Here is a 17,757-nt window from a genome sequence, read left to right as displayed (position 1 = left end):
CTCCCTCTACGAATTTGAACCATAATTGCCGGAAGAGGTATCATAGTTCATTTTTACTAAGTATGTCAAGTGCGACATACCGGGATTGAAATGTAAACGTTTTTACTTTGTTAATTTAACTCGAAAATATTTTACTTTTACCCCGTTAATATTATATAACAAGCAGTTCTGACTTAAAATTCATCTTAACAATCAACCTGAAGTTACTATTTGATTTTTCAAATAATTAACACGTTATTTAGCATTTGATCTATCTTGAAGTCGCATTTTATTTAGAATTTTCAAAAAATAAATATAATATGGTTTGTTAAGTTGTGGCAACTATTTAAGCGAGATAATACAGAAAGTAACGTTCAACTTGCAAACGTTTGTTATCGCCTTTAACGAAGATGTAAACAAACACCGTGGGACGATGAGTCATCTTTTAATTCATTACGAATCCTTAATGAAATAATTTGAAAACATGGATATATATTCGAAACACCGAAAAGCAAATTACACGAAACAAGACGTGACTACGTAAGGGGAAGTGAGCATTGAACAATTAAGTCGTTAAAAACATTGAAGGCGAAATAAAATTTACTGATATTATCAGTGCCGGGTGGGGTAAAGTCTTCAACAAATTGCAATTTTAGTCATTATAGAATGTCAGTTTAAATGTTTTAACCGGAAATCATTTGATAAAATGACTATAGAGTGTGGTGAGTATGGTTTATCACTTTATTCAAATTCTAACTGACACTTCTCTTACTGAAGTAAATAAGCCGTGTACAGTAAAACAAATCATCCGACTTATTATTTTTTTATTTCCAGTTTGCTACCAAACATGTTTAATGGCATTCTGTTGACGTCAACAGGGACGAAACGACGGATTAATATAAACACATCCAACTAAAGGTTGTAATTGCATGGAAGGTCATAAGCTCTGTAGCACTTATGTTGGTTTTTATAACATAAACAAGTTTGACTGGATATATAATGTAGGTGAAGTAAATACAAATACCAATTAAGACTAGAGTTTTTTACCAGATATGAACATGCATTTTAACTCGACGATTCAAAGAATAGTGAGTGTTATTTTACTAGCCCCAGCGTCGGCGTCTGCGTCGGTTACAGTTTAAGGACAAGTTGGTATTTTAACTTATAGCTTCAATTTTCTACATTGAAATTAGTTCATGGATTGCTTACGGACACATATGCCATCATTAATGCATTTATTGCTTAAACAAAGCGGCGAATAATCGACCGACAGCTACTACAGCTCTTGTTATACAGATTTTCGATGGAACGTGACGATGTAAAAATGTACATTTGTATATTTTAGCATACATTTTCATTGGTTTTTACACCATGAAAAGTTTCCTAACCGGCCTGCATCCACCTTGTATGGGCAACGACTGAATACCTTTTTCTGGTTACCATTAGAAACAGCTTCAATATAATTGTGTGTTGTGCTGTTTATATTTGCTGTTATTGTTGTTGTTGGTGGTGGTGATGGTGTTGTTGTTGATGATGATGATGATGAAGATGTTCTTGTTGCTGTTTCACAGCTGCACTTGGCACATCTTTATTACGTGTTTTGTAACGACACTTATGTTGTCATATAACCTTTATTCACTGCAAACACACACACTTACAAAAACACACATAAAGTATAAGAATATTATGTAATATATAATGGGGCCATCTTATCAACGAGTGTACAATAGTATATCGTAAGATAAAGATTTTTTATATGTATAATATTTATTGAGTGTTACAAATCAAATTGAGATTTGAACTTGCTTTATAAAATAAACTGTCCCTTAGCTAGTCAATTACGCTAATGTTTTCTTAATAGATACTAAAACTATTCAGAAATAATAAAACAAAATGAAAAAGCGATCAAACGATAAGTGAGTTGGTAAGATAACCCCAATGTGTATAGATGTTGAAAGAGCATGAAAAAACAATGATAAAACAATGATAAAACAATGATAAAACAATGATAAAACAATGATAACATCATCAACAGTTCAAATATGGGCTCTGTTGTTCATGAGAATGCGACAAAAACTGCTCTGTTTTCCCGAAAAGTAAATAACACAATTTAAAAATGAATTATTTAAGTCTTTTTTGCGAAATTCTGATAAAATAAGTAGTTGACAATTGGTTTTATTTTTGAAGTTTGTTCATTAGAGTAAGAAAAATAACTTGATTTCAACACAGTTCGAAGTGGCACTCTTATTCAAAATCAATACAAACACACACATGTATATAACAAACATAAATTTTGAGTGAAAAACTTTAAACTACTTCACTACTAAACAATGCACTTTTGGAAATTATTCAATACTTATAACAATGTTATAGGCTGAAAACGCAAAAATATTAAATGATTGGTAAATGCTAAAAGATTTACTCGGATCTACTATCATTTCATATGGTAGGAATACCGTGTTTTCTGCACCTTTCTTTCAAATTAAACTTGGTATTCCTCATAAGAACCATTGTTTTTACATTCATTTATTCACACTTTTTGGTATATTAAAACAATTATATTAATTGTGGTAATTCTATTTGGGAGTAAAAGTGCATCTTTAAAAAATTCGTTGCCAACACATACTAGTTATCTGTCAGTGAATCCCTTTAAAAGAGTACAAAAAGTGTCCATTCACACAATACATACAGAAATATGATTGGTGAAACAGTAATCAATGGGAAGGGCAATGGGAAGGGGGGTAGTATATACACAAATTTGATTGGTGAAACAATAATCAATCATTGGCGAGGGGCGTAGATAGACAATACTTGATGTATAGGCCCGTTGTGCTATAGGCGGCTAGTGGGCATGCGCAATCACAATTTGTTAAAGGCAGGATTATCTCAGGACCTCAGGGGCGATGTTTCACTTTATCTTGGAATATTAAAAACAAAAAACGCTAACAAGTTTCAAATGTGTTGCAGGACTTTTTTAAAAATACAAAGTTTGAAAATCATTTGCAGTGCCTGCATGGAGCTACGCCAGCGTTGGATGAACATCGAGAAATGAATTAAAATTATGGCTCTTTTTACAAAGCAGTATTTTACAGTAAGCTTCATCTTATATAAATGATGAACTCAATTCCTATTCACAGCAAAGACACACACATGAATAAATTAACTAGACATATATTTGTAAATAAAACATTAAAAAAATAAAAAATATATAAAAGGCGAGTTATATACATTACAGTTGCAACAAACAGTGATATTATTTTAAATAAAATGGCAAATGCAATAATTTTTAAAATAATAAGAACATTTCAAACATTTTATATGTCGAGTTATACAGAAGTTAAAGTGATAAATAGTATCAGATTCTCTAGTCAGCTAATTCTCATTCATGTAAGATTTAAATCAAAAAACATTTAAAACATATATCAGACTTACTAGTCAATTAATTATAGTTGGTGCATGATGTTTGTTTTGATTTTTTTCAATAACAAAAAATATAATACAATGGAAATGTTACAAAAAAGTTACAGTTTTTAAAGGTATAAGGTTCTCTAGTCAGCTAGTAATAATAGGTATATGTTAAAACAAAATATATCATTTTCACATTGTTTAGTCAACTAATGATAATAGTTATTTGATTTTTTATGCCATTCATTTACATAAAACTACAAAAATGCAATGGAAAAGTTACAAAGAAGTTACAGTGTTAAATGATATTCTCTAGTAAGCTAATAATAAAAGGTATATATATTACTTATTCTATTTTTTTCATTTACAAAAATATCAGATTTTCTAGCGAGGTTATGATAATAGGTGTATGATTTTTATGTCTTTCATTTGCATTAAAACAACTATAATACAATGGAAATGGGATAAAACAAGCAGCAAGCATATTAAATAACATGTTAATCATAATGTTGAGGTTTACACCATTTACGCTTCAAATTTGAAACTGGATGACAGGGAATAAGCATTATTCAAACAACGTTACATTAACTATCAAAGTCAGAATATTAGTGCTGGGAGCATTTGTGCATTTTTTTATCGGCACTTTCCATCCTACTTACTTCTTACTTTAACCAATACGAAATTTAGGTTGGCTAGAGCAGTCTGATTTTGAAAAGATGAAAATGCAAAAATAGGTAAGCCCTTGTGCCCAGACTTTTTATTTATGCTATGATAACAACTCTGGACTTGGCTACTTCTTACATTTCCAAATTTTTAAAGTACATACTCTACTTTTACAATCATCGCCAGCATTTCGACCAGCTTAACATACTACAACAGCCACCTCAATGATTAAACATTACAATTTCATAGAAAGGAGCAATTATAATTACGATTGTACTTCCAAAATAACAGGTCCATGAATGCAGGTACTTTCTTAACATGAGCTTTTATTCAATGCTAGTTTCACGTAAAGGAAAACCAGTATTGATCCAAAACCATACTACATTGAACCAAACTAATGATATTATACCCATTTATTAAGACAACAAACTCATTTTACATATTTTAGCAACTTGCAGTTCAGTACCCATGCACTCATGTTATCAATAGTTGATTCCATACAACTATATATATGAACATCTAATTATTTTAAGTTATTGTTTTGGAAGATACAACTACAGAACAAAAAGTGCATTCACAGAAAAGTGACATTGTCAAAGGATACTTATAATATCCAGTATCTGAGTTCTTTTGAACTAACATGTACAGTTAAAGTATATGTATCAGGATATGTCAAAGACATTAATATTACATGGAGTAGCGAATACCAAAACTTTACAAAATGAATATGATATATGAATTCATCCACTCATATGACAGATAATTGATTTTAAAAACAAATTTGATATGATCATCCCAAAAAGGTTCGTTGTATATATAACAAACAATTTTCACAAAAAAACATCATATCATCAGAGGATACTGAGCAGAGCCTTCTGTTAACAACACATATGATGAATCAAATGTTTTGGGAAAGCACTATTTATTGTTACAGATACTGTTGACAAAGTATAGCTATACAGCATTTCGCAGGAAGCAGCTGCTCGGCCTTTAAAAATGACACATAAAGCTCTAAAAGCAAGTGCAGTTTGTTTGCAACTACACGTACGGATAAAATGTATGCCGAATTTTATTTCCAAGGCATGTATAGACATGAAATTTCAATGTGAATTTCCTTTTCAATACGAGATACGTTAAATTTGCAGTGTTTCTTTTATATTTCATCATAATTTGCAATTGGCACACCAGGCTCTATATCACAAATTATAATTAAGTCATTCCTCAATCACAATTCACTTCAAGGCCGGGGTAATAGTATTAAAGGCAGACAGTTAGAACAATGGGCATTTCACTTGACCTAACATTGCTGTCTGCTAGTATAGACTGCCATAACTTTTTTTTTTCAAATATACAAATAATTAACAAACATGAATTGTTTAAATTTGTCACATGGTTTATTTAATATATTATAAACGTGAGTTTAAACAGTTATACGTTTACTTTCAGATGTATTTTTTTCTGAATGACAAAAAAATCAATTTCCCAGCAATGTTGATTGACAGATCTTGAAAGTTCATGAGCCTCTAATAGCCAACTGTAGTTTACTACCGATTCATGTTTACTACAGGTTTACTATTATAGTAAGAGGTTTAAATGGGCATATGCCGGGAAACATCCACTATATATCTGGGCAGATATATACTATCATATGGCTTATTATAACACAATTATTCGTTGAAGTATTTGTCATGATATATAATATGTATTTATTTATTTATTCTCTAATGAGAAACCAGTGGACATATTCTTCTGAACCACTATCAGAATCATATAACACCACAAGCCATGTGAATGTCTTCAATTCAAAATTGCTGACCTGAGCAGATCACATAAACCTCATTGACCACATCTCCTCTGTCAAATAGGCATAATGGCTGTTCGGTAGGATATTTGGGGTCATTCATCCAGGCCTTTAACAGAACCACAAAGCATGATTCAAAATTCATTTAACAAAAATAAATCTGGATAAAAAGTTGTATGTGTGTATTAACATAATGGGAACAAAGATTGCGCTTTTAAAAGGAGTTAAGCATTAATAAGTTATATTAATGGCATGCTGTGACGTTGAAAAGTGAGTCGAGCTTGAGCTTGAGGAAAGAGTATTTTATTCTACTTGGTACTACATTTGTACAACGCCATTGAGTATTTTATGTAAAAATAGGCGTTTAATCAAATAAACAAGTTTCAAGTTTCAAGTTTCTACATTTCTTCATTTTAAACCATCACCAAATAACGATGAGTTTAACATGATAATTACATAGCACTGAGTAATTATAATTAGGTTTGTACTTTCAAAATAACAGGTCCACTGTTATAAGTCAGTGCTAGTTCCACGTAGAACTTATCTAGTATGATTATAAGTATGTATATTCTTAATCAATTAAACAATATGTACCATTTTTAGTGGGGTTAAGGCTAAAATGTACCGAATCCGGCTATGTCTTAATGCCGATTGGTACGTGCTGGCAGTTACCACACGATTTGGTAAAATAGCAGACTAATATAAAATAGTTTACCAAGGTAATCATAGTATAAAATCATTTTCCATACACGCAAATACCTAAAATTCATCCGTATCAATTTGAAATATGGATATTTTACTATGGTTCGTTATTATTTTGAAAGATACAAATATTAACACAACTTTTATACAATCACAATACATAGAATGAAGCATTTAGTGATGTAGCTCATTCTTTGTCAAATAATGATCGTGATTTAGTTGAAATTACAGCTACAATCCCAATAGCAAAAACTGTACCTGGATTAAATAGACGCATGTAATCTGATGAACCGATACATCCAATAATCTTATGAAAACTACAGCGGTGAGTCTAGGTATCAAACAATTATATACAATTCGCCTAGCAATGTCTTGCCCCCATTGCGGGCTAAGCATACAAAGTGGATTTAGACAAAATTTAAATTGTGTAGTCTGAATCCCAGCCCTGGTGCAGAGGAATTTGTGAAATTTCTTCGAAAGCTTTAAAACACAAATCCGGCTGATTCTATTTTTAAATTTGAGAAATTGGAGGTCTCAGCGGGCCTTTCATCCGTCTTCGGATAACGTATTAACATAGAAAACGCGCTAAATAATTCAAGTTTCATGGTATATGTCCGACCCCTTGCTATTTCCTAAATCCCCTGTAAGCCCGCCGCTGCCTCAAAACAATAATATGTGCATAATTTGCTTTATGTTACAAGGACCAAAGTCCAACAGACACTCATCCAACGAAACACAACGAAATAAGACTACATACACAGTTTACATACATTTCAAAATTCCGTTTTCGGTAAAAATTGGAGTATTGCTTAAGAATGACCATTACCCCCATTACACCTTGGGTTAAACCAGGTTACACGATCTCAACCTCACACTTGTTTCAAAATTTAAGAGCAAACTGAACATAACTCAACGACCAGATGAGATACAGACATCACCTTCAACGATCAGATGAGATACAGACATCACCTTCAAATGCATAAATCAAACCGAATTAACAGTGCGTCCCCCATGTATGATGACACATTTCGCCGAAGATACATTCATATTGTATAAAGGAATGGTACAAAACATGAACAAGATAAACCGCTTGCAAACGACCCCATATATGTGACTACTGCAAACCCTCTAGAGCATTAGCGCCACGTCTTACAAGGTACAATTAGCATACATCTGTAACATCACGCATTTTAACCGGTTTATGCCTAGTAATGACTGTTAATGAATATTAGACCCGCAGCCGAAAATGAAAAATAACAAAGATTTAAAAAGAGAAAAAGATACGAATTTAAGTGTTATATTATGGCGATGATATTCCCCAGCGCAAAAAAAGAGAAATAAACAAAACTCATATTAAAACGTAAAAAATGTCAATTAAATTCAGAGACAGCAAACGACAGTTATTAAAAATTGACAACATCCAATTATCGAATAGTGTGTTTCTACAAATCAAACCTATGTACTATATTCGTTTAATTTCTTCATTCGAAGCAAAATATTGGCTTCCGACAAAGCATTTATGATGCAATTTATCACATGGTATACACACTGTAAAATGTTGATGGAACTTTACCTTAAGTGTTAGATATTAGAGAGGTTGCAAAACACGAGGTGTACGTATAATGTATGTGTAGCTTTACGTACTAGTAAAAGTGCAAATCAGTTTAAAAATCGTTTGCGGTACAAAGAAAAAAACTGGCTTGTAATTTATGGCTTGCTGATACTAGCATAAATCAATTCTATCTATTTTTTTGAAATCAGGTATTGAACTGACTTCTATTGCAATTTGTTTGATACATATCTTGGCCCTGTATTTCAAAAATAATCATATGCGTAATATAGCTACGGTATTCTTTGTCAATGTAGAACAGGGACTGTCATTTCGATCTGGTGCCTGATCCTGTCGATTGCTCCATTCACCTTCATCCTCATATCTGCAGTCTTCACCTCGAAGCATTGAACAGTAGTATCTAAATTCAAAAGAAGAAAATATGATATACCTCTACCAGCACATAAAATTATTTCTTCCCACTGAGCCCAATGCATCTATTAGGTATAAACATACACTTAATTTAGGTCATTGATTATCGAATGTTTAAATACTCCATGGATAGTATATTTATAAATGATCGATATCATGTAAAAAATGTATTGTAAGACTTTGTGCTGATAAATGAGTAAAATTATCTAATAAATAGATGGTTGAATCGATGTTTGGATAAAAGGTATGTGCAGTGTCGTTTTATTTATTTATACTGAAACATCATTTATTTTGTATATGCATTTAGTTCTTATAGTATTTATGCAATCATACCTAGCAAAGTACATCTGCTTAGTTGAATAGTCGTTTCTTCATCAATTCTAAGTCGGGTTGCTCTTCCAACTTAAATAAAAAATAATAAATAGACACCAATTTCGTTAGATTTAGTATGTCTGTAACAAACTTTAAAAGAGTATGCTGTCCCCACACAAAATATTGATAAATAAATCTACATTAAATACAAAACTGTAAAGTGTTGCTTTGTCTGCTACATAAAATACCATCTACATTATTATAACCATACAAGAAAAAATAGAATTCCGTAAGAAGTACCAGAAATTTTAAAGAATAATGGAGATGTACAAGTAGTACGTTTTTATTAATATGTATCCGCAGAAATTGTTTATTATAAAAGGAGGTTATTCCACGAAACAAATGGTTTAAATCATAAACGTTTGCCCCTGAACAACGCCTCTTGTGAGATTTAGTCGTGTTATGTCTTAAGAAAGATTTAAAGTTGTTCTATGTTGGACATTAGAAATATCTCCTTTATCATACCCTGGTGGTTTCAACAGTGATGTGTGTACGAACTTACACTTTGTAATAAAATAAGAGGAGAATGTTCTTGAACTTTTTATAATAAGTCAAAGTGCGAAAGTATTCGAGAAAGGGAAAAACGCACAAATGGCATGTATTTTATTACCTTCCTCGATGACAGATTTGAAGTTTTCATGGATTCGTTCTATCTCCAAAATACCGTTCCGTTGTATTCCTTCCAACTGCTCGGTTAAACCATCATCTAGAAGATTAATGTACAAAATGTATACAATCATAGAATTTTCTTCTAATGCCTTGGAAATAAAATAAAATCGTCGAGTTACATCGTTACCTGGGAAATTTTGCTCGTCCAACGCATGTTGTACCGCTCTTCTGAGGTCTATTTCTGCCATTTGTTTATGTGCTGTCAATCTACCTATGCCTCTCTGTTCCTCTAAAACAGAACAAAAGGATGGTTGAAGTATTAAATATATTAGGAAGTATTCATGATTATAACATGTCTTTTTGGAATCAAAATATCGACCGTACACTTTACTCATAGATAAGAAGGCCGACGAAGGCCCCTTTTAGCAATAGTTTATTTCATAGAAGAAACGTGTTTAAAATTTCGCTGTAGTTTGGGAATAAATTCGTTTTGAAGACCCCGCAGTACCAACGTACATGCCTATAAATGTATAGTAATGAAGACTGGTATAGTTCTGTCACACACAAAAATCAGAAAACCAGTTATCTGTAGCAGCATCTAAGGCTATTTCTACAGGAAACAAATTTGGTACATTTGGTCGACATCTTACTGAATTAAATTTGTTCAAATATGCAGTTTTCTGTAAGACCGTGGAACAGCTGTTACTTAATAAGAGCTTTCTGGTACATGATGGAAAATCAACAAATATTACCTGTCTTGTACCTTTTTATCTTTAAAAAGCACTCAGTCGTTAGTCTAATGAAACACAATTCTATACTATTATCAAAACAAAACGTATAGAGGGGTAGCGTCAGTTATGAATGAGCATATCATTACGTAAGAGATGTTTTACGTTACAGGAAGCAAACAACAAAAATCCAATTATTGTAAGATTGTTGTTTTTTTTTAAAGAAAACTGTTCTTGTAATGTCTTCTACATTAATACTTCATATAGATGATACCCATAGCAGGATATTTTATAAAATGAAAAAGGCATGTTAATAAAATGAAAAAGGCATGAATTACTGAAAAGTACCAAAATGCTTCATTAAAGTACTCTTTTTTCTGTTACGTAGCATTTGAGCATCAATCACACTCGAGAACATGGTTAATACAGTTTGTTTTGTCATTTCTGTAATTTGTTTGTACTTAATGATAACTGTTTGAGCATGGAAAACACGTGTCTTTTGAAGTCAATTAAGAATTATGAATAAAATATCAAAACTACCTATTAGAATCTCCAGTTTTTGAGACCATGATCCTAAAGTTATTTGTCTGAACATGTAGTTCAACGGACGGAAGCGAATGCCGTCATGGTCATTCCGATCAGCAGCAGCTGCTGCATCAGACCGAACTGAAATGGAAAATATTCACAAATACCTGATTAAATCCGGTACCTCTTAATAATATCTATATTAATCACTAATTACTTAAAATAATGCAATTGAAACAGGAAAAAGACCATTAGAGTTGCAAAATTATTTGTAAATAAAGTTTAAAAGAGCAAATGTTGAACGGTCAAACAAATAGGAACAATCACAAAACAGTCTTAGACAGGAAGATAAAAAGACTCTTCAAGAAAAGAAAACTTTAAAGAAACCCAGACATCATACAAAGGCCACAGATATCACCGAGCATTTTGTTATCATACTGTATATCGTCATTTTGTTTAAACAGGTCGTATTCCATGAGAAAGTGTGAATGATAACATGATATATATACTCAAAACAGATACAGTAACTAATGAATTTGGTTGGAAGCTAAACGATTATGAGCTATTACAGTTACATATATTAATTAATTGTTTAATGGATGTGTTGCTTTCAAATAAATACAAGTTGTGTCATTAGATATCACCCTTATAGTTAAACCTAATACTGAGAGCTAATTGGGACCGACCGCAAATTTCAATAGAGTAATTTATTGATCTGTGATATCTGCATACCTCCATTACATTCCTTTAAGCTTATAACCGGTTCCGTATCTGGGTCCTCTTGAGTTTCGTAGTGAGGGAAACACTCCAAGAAGTGAGAGTATTCCTTCCTTTCATCGTCTGTAGAATTTCCATTTTGAAGACGATTTAGTTCTTCCTCAAGTGCCGTTAACGATGTCTCATCTTTTGCACCTCTTTGCCAGTGTAACCACTCATTCCATTTACTTTGAATGGAAGCTCCGATTTCATCAAATGAATCTGAGGAAATATCCGTTCTTTTGTAAATATGTTCATAAAGCGTTTTGCGGCACATATATAATTCATTTAGTAATCTTTTCAATGCATTTGGTTTCAAAATATGCAAACACTCAAGTAAATGCACATCATTTCCTTTTATGACCCATTCACTCCATGTGTCTTTCAATTGTTTGCTTTTTCTTGCAGTAAACGAAAGTTCAGTAGCCAAACGTGTCGAAAGATAATGTAACAAAATGCAAGTCTTTAGATATAGTTGAATTGGCTTACAGAAAAAACGCTTTTCGTGCGTTTTATTTCGATCCATAATTGTTCCACCATTACTTCCGCCTTGCCATAATTTCTTAAATTTACCCTGTCATAAATCATTATAAATCCTTTTTCTACATATCTTTAAACTATACACACATTTCGATTTAACACTTATAAGTTGGTGTTTGTCTTTATAACAACAGATTCAATGTAACTTATTTATTTTCTTTTATTCTTTACTTATACGTTAAGACGCAGTTAAGATTTTTCAATTACAGCTCAAGTAATATGGCCGCAAGGGTGTTATCTTGAAACTATCCACCCAAGAAAGAGATCCATCAAAATATCCTTCAAAACTTCATGAATGTGTTCAAAAATGATATAATTCACATGAAATATGAAAATGCAATAACACCATGTATAAATACTACATGAATGTGAAAAACAAAACAGGTGTTATTATTCTTTATATAAGGCATGAATAAACGCATTTCAATTAAGTAACCCAATAAAAAGTTGAATGACGAATTTGTGTCACGGTCGCCTGTAGATAGTGGCCCAGATCACTACCGAGCATTATTTGTAAACAGCGCAAAATAATTTGTTTCAAACTATCATAGAAAATTGAGGAATATCAGGAGCTTGTAAGTTTATTGCATAGTCATTAAAAATAAAAATAAAAACAATTGGAACTGTTTACTTTAAACTTATGTACAATTATCCAACCTGTCAAGTGCTGACAATGAAATTATTTTAATAGCTCTGAAAAGTTTACGTTTCTCATATAACACATATACCAAGAGTAGTTCTGTTCACATACCTTGTTTGTTTGTTGTTGTTGATTTTTTTATAAATTGAGTGCCAAAACATTTCAGATCCGGATAGGCTAAAATAACATTCACACTTTATTCAATGAACTCGCAAGGCATCTGCGTAATTTGCCAAAAGTCATACAGCGTCACCTTAGTGACACAAACTACAGTTGTTCTACGTGTAAACTGGTTTTCTACGACATGTAACACTACCATGAATCAAAAACACGTCTAAACTTTTTTCATAATTATAGTTGCTGAACAATTGCGGTTCTTAGCTTGCTTCAAAAATTGTTTGTGTTTGTTTTAAAGACCCAAACCCTACCAGTAAGATGATGTTGAACATAGCATCATGCGATTGAAATATACACAACAATACATTGTGTTCATTTAAATCTAAGTCGGTTGTATTAGGGTATGCTGAATTCTGTCGAACCTATTGATCGTTTTAAACATTTGTATTCGAACTTGCCCTTTTTTGTCCGACTTATAAGTTTTAATTAAGGATCTACATGTAAGCTCACATAATTTAATATACCACACTTTATTGACGCATTGCATATATACTTTACACAAGGATTTTCAACCGTTCAACCTACGAAATTAGTCAAGCTAAATAACTCTTTTTTGTTTAAGATGCAAATTATGGCCAATCATTTGTCCACTTCGTAAAGCTGGTTCAAATGATAATATTTAGAATTGTGATAATAAATTGCGCATAATAATGTTTACTTGCTCCATGTGATGGGGTGTTTGCCAGCTACATGGGGTGTTTGCCAGACAAGAGATTTTGAAGGCGTACTTTGTTCTGGATTACAGAGGAGAACTGTGTAAACAACAGTCCGATGGTGATTAAATGTTCAAATACCATTTTAGACAGTGCAACAAGGACTACTAGTATGTATATAGTTTATGTTGTAAACTACACAAAATTGGTGTAGTAATATATTGTTATGTATCCAGTAACTTAATAATTGCATGTAAAATTTCTTTTTCTGAACACTAGTATATTTGTGTAAAGCTTTTAGCTTTTCTTAGTTTGTAATAGTGTACATTCAATTTAACTGTGTGTTCAGATGTTGTAGGGAACAGTTGTCCCGTCCACAGTCATCTCTAAACATGCGGAAGGTCCGCCTCAAGGTAAATTGTATTCGAGACCAACTTTCTTTTCATGATAATATCTCGCTTGTTACCAGTCTTTTGGCGTAAATAACTTGAAGACTATTTTTTTTATTTGGCGATGAAGTACCTCATAAAGTAGACATAATGTTTGTAAAACAATGTACCTCAGAATGTGTGTGTGTTGCTAAGATATCTCGTTTCTCATTAAAAGTGTTCAATCAAAAGTAAGATTTATTTAATATCAAATAGCTGTTATATGTATGAATGAAGTATTTTTCCAGTTTTGATGGAATGTGTGTGTTAAAACGAAGTACCTCTTGTTTACTGGGTCATCATAAAGTGTCGAAGAACTAAGGTGTAAGGTCACATGAAAAACTGTTTTATATTCTAGAGATCATTCTAACCCAGTCTATGAAATCTGGTCATAACTGTTCCCTTGACAGCTCTTGGACAACTTTGATACTTGTTTTCCATAATGGTTTGACTCTTGAGATTGACCATTGTTTAGACCAAACAGCTCCAATGCAATAATATTTTAAAAGTCTTCAAAAGACAAGTTTAAATGGGTTTTTTTAACTCTCAAAGTATGTCCAAAAGCTTATTTAGAATTGTTTATCGCTGAGGGTTTAACTTATACCTCTGAATATGGTACATTATGCACTTAATCATTGAGAACATGAGGCAAATACTTGATATCTAATAAATGAGTGTTGCTTTCTGGGCTATTCCAGGTTAAATAATAGAAGTCCTAACGAGGGTGGGTCCAGATTATCATATATAGCAGCTTAATAGTTTAGACAAAAAACAGGTTTCCTCAATATCTCTGTATTCAATCCTCCAACATTTACGAACGTTTACAAAATATCTGAACGTCCTGAAAATATAAATGTAAACTATCATAAGATAATGAATAACACGTTTATAATTTTAGCTGTCTTAACATAGTAAACAGTCTGTTATCTTACATGATTTAATAGTGTGCATTGGCAGATTAAATTAAATGGCTAAGACATATAAAACCCAAATATAATAAAAATGATTACAACAACAACAACAACATCAACAACAACAACAACAACTACTACAACACAGTTCATCCTAACACAAAACATCGACATGGAACAAACTGATTTTATGGAATCAAACACTCCTACTCCCCTCGTACTCCAACGTTGACAAGCAACAACAAATACATATTTTCTACAGTGTTCGGTGATAACTAGAAAAATCCTCCTTTGCTGGCTTTAAGTGTTAGAAATCCATGCAGACTCTTTCTAATGGATAAAATGATGTTATATTAATTAGCGGAGCACAGCTGTTCATTTGACCCCTTCTTCCCTGGCATCTCTGACATCCTTTACCCAATCTTTTACATCCTGAGCCATTCCTGGCCAGTAAAATCTATCTTTCAACAGTGTTAATTTCCCGTCCTTCCACGGGTGTCCATTATGATTATGCAGCCTCATCAAAACATCTTGTCTATAGCATTGTGAAAGCACTTGTTGTTCTCTCTTCTCTACGCATTCTTCTATCACCTAATACAAAATTCCTCGCTTCATCTTATTTATCTTGAAATGTCTTCTCATAATAGCATCTTCTCTGTCATTCGTTTTCGGCGGTATTCTGTTCACAATTATGGCTCGTTTCCATCACTCAATCATTGGTTCACATCGCTGACTCTTCCTAATATCCCGCATTTCCTTCCGGGCCATCAGTGTCCCTGTCTCTTCTGTCACTTCCATTATATTGATTTTCATTACAGGTAAAGTTTCAATCAGTGATGTGTTTGTCGTACAACTACAAATAGCCTTTACAGTATCATCTTCCATCATCTCTCCTTCTGATGTTTCTCTAATTGGGTATCTGCTTAATCCGTCCGCGTCTGCGTTCTTGTTTCCAGCTCTATAAGGAATATCTTAGTTATAGTTTCCTAAGGCTGATGCCCATCTATGCCCTGTGGCGTCTAACTTTGCGGTGGTCAATATGTATGTCAGTGGATTGTTTTCCGTGTATATGGTGAACTTGTTGATTTTCAAGTAATCTGGAAACTTCTTTGTCACGGCCCACTTCAGAATAAGGAACTCTAGTTTATGGGCTGAGTAGTTCTTTTCACTTTTTGATAATGAACGACTTGCTAATGCGATGACTTTCTTTATGTTGTCTTGTTCCTGATAGCGGACGGCGCCTAATCCCTTATCCGATGCGCCTGTATGGATAATAAATGGTTTTGTAAAATCTAATTAGGCTAAAATTGGTGGTTTTGAGAGAATGTCTTTAATTTCTTTAAATACTTGTTGTTCAGTGTTGGTTCAGTGCCATTCCTTATTTGTCTTCTTATGGTTGTTCTTCTTGCCTGAAATCAAATCAGCTATATTATGAAGCGTCGATAATATCCTGCAAATGCGAGGAAGGAGCGATCTGAGTTTTAAGGTGTTGGTTATTTCTTAACTTTTTCAATCTTTGCTGGATCTGTTTCGATTCCCTCAGAGCTTGATACATGTCCTAAAATGTGTACTCTGTCTTGAATTAAAAAAAATATCGGGAAAGTTTTAAATTACATGCATATAGTCTAGTCAATACTTGGTCTATTTGTTTGAGATGTTCATCATATAAATCGGAAAAAAATGATCAAATCATCTGCTGGTGAATTAGACAAACCAAATGGCATTTTTTTATATATTCATAAAAACACAGTAGCCCTTCTGTGCATGCAGTTCTTTCCTTGTATGTGTCTTCAACTTCAGCTTGGTGATACCCAAATCAAAAACCTCCTCTATTCTTGTCAAAGCATATGCCCATGGTAATCTTGATTTCCGTATAATCCCTGCTGCTATTAATTGCTCTAAAGGTTTCCTTACTTCATCAATCATCTGAGGTGGTATCCACCTATGAGCTTGTTTAAAGGGGTTCTGTTATTCAGGTTTTAGATCTATTCTATGTTTGATCATGTCACAAAAGCCTATGTCTGTATCTGAAGTTGAAAATATGTTTCTATGTTTCTCATTAAAATTCTTTAATCTCCCTAAGTTGATCCTCAGTAAACTTATTGTGTTCATCTATATGGACTTCATTCAAAACATCTTTCTCTGGCGTATCTTCCATCTTCTCATATACTGACTCATCAACTATCACTGGATGCATCTCGCATAGTATGGCTTTTGGTGCTATGGTTACTGTATTTGTAGTCAAGTTGGGTAAATTTACTGTTACTTCCTCGTTCTTATTGTACCCGTAATGGATGACTGAATGTGAAATATCAAGGTTAAATGGATAATTGTACAATTCAGATTATTGTATAATTGCAAGAGTAGGTATATGGTCTAGTTCCCTGTTCATACACCCTTTCACATGAATGCTTTCATTAGGTTCCAAGATGATCTTCTCTGGTACTGCACGTTTTATAACTCCAATTCTATTCTTGTTCCTCTTCAATTCCCGAGCTCTGACGACTCTGATGCAATTAAATGATAAGTACTATGGCCCATGTAACCTTGCTTTCTGCAAAAAATGGTCGCCAAAATTGTCCCTACATTCACTCATCAATTCTGTCAATATGTTAGTTCCAATAGTTAAAGAAGTTCTCTCAGAGTATTTGGTGGTATTTGTTATGAGGAATAAACAAGGGTGTGATTCAGCTCTTGGTATTCCTGGAGATGGTTCCACTTCAATGCAATCTTGATAAGGCAGATTATTTCCATCAGCACATTTTATTTTCATAAAGAGGTTTTAACCTCCTTTATAGCAAAACACACTAGCATCACACACGATTAAGTTTTCACAATCTAGTATATATCTTTTACACCTCAAAGTGTTCACTGGCAATATATCACT

General features: G+C 32.9%; 1 protein-coding gene across 1 annotated transcript; it reads right to left on the bottom strand.

The window, feature by feature from the left end:
- Positions 1 to 1,607: 1,607 nt before the first annotated feature.
- Positions 1,608 to 12,264, bottom strand: LOC128245457 (uncharacterized). Its single transcript, XM_052963621.1, has 6 exons — positions 11,498 to 12,264; positions 10,781 to 10,906; positions 9,700 to 9,801; positions 9,514 to 9,609; positions 8,865 to 8,933; positions 1,608 to 8,520 (listed from the first exon to the last, which is right to left on the bottom strand). Exons 1-6 carry the CDS (start codon positions 12,045 to 12,047, stop codon positions 8,408 to 8,410), a joined length of 1,056 nt encoding a protein of 351 aa, XP_052819581.1. The 5' UTR covers positions 12,048 to 12,264; the 3' UTR covers positions 1,608 to 8,407.
- Between the last annotated feature and the right edge of the window lie 5,493 nt (positions 12,265 to 17,757).

This window comes from Mya arenaria, chromosome 9 (genome assembly GCF_026914265.1).
Source record: "Mya arenaria isolate MELC-2E11 chromosome 9, ASM2691426v1".
NCBI lineage: Eukaryota > Metazoa > Mollusca > Bivalvia > Myida > Myidae > Mya > Mya arenaria.
This window is presented reverse-complemented; position numbering and strand designations above follow the sequence as displayed.

Excerpts from the sequence above, each read along its gene's own strand:
- LOC128245457 (XM_052963621.1), bottom strand. The coding sequence starts at position 12,047 with ATGGATCGAAATAAAACGCACGAAAAGCGTTTTTTCTGTAAGCCAATT. Across the intron at positions 9,610-9,699 it reads GGACGAGCAAAATTTCCCAG|ATGATGGTTTAACCGAGCAG; the intron begins GTAACGATGTAA and ends TTAATCTTCTAG. Across the intron at positions 8,521-8,864 it reads AAGCAGATGTACTTTGCTAG|ATACTACTGTTCAATGCTTC; the intron begins GTATGATTGCAT and ends TTTTGAATTTAG.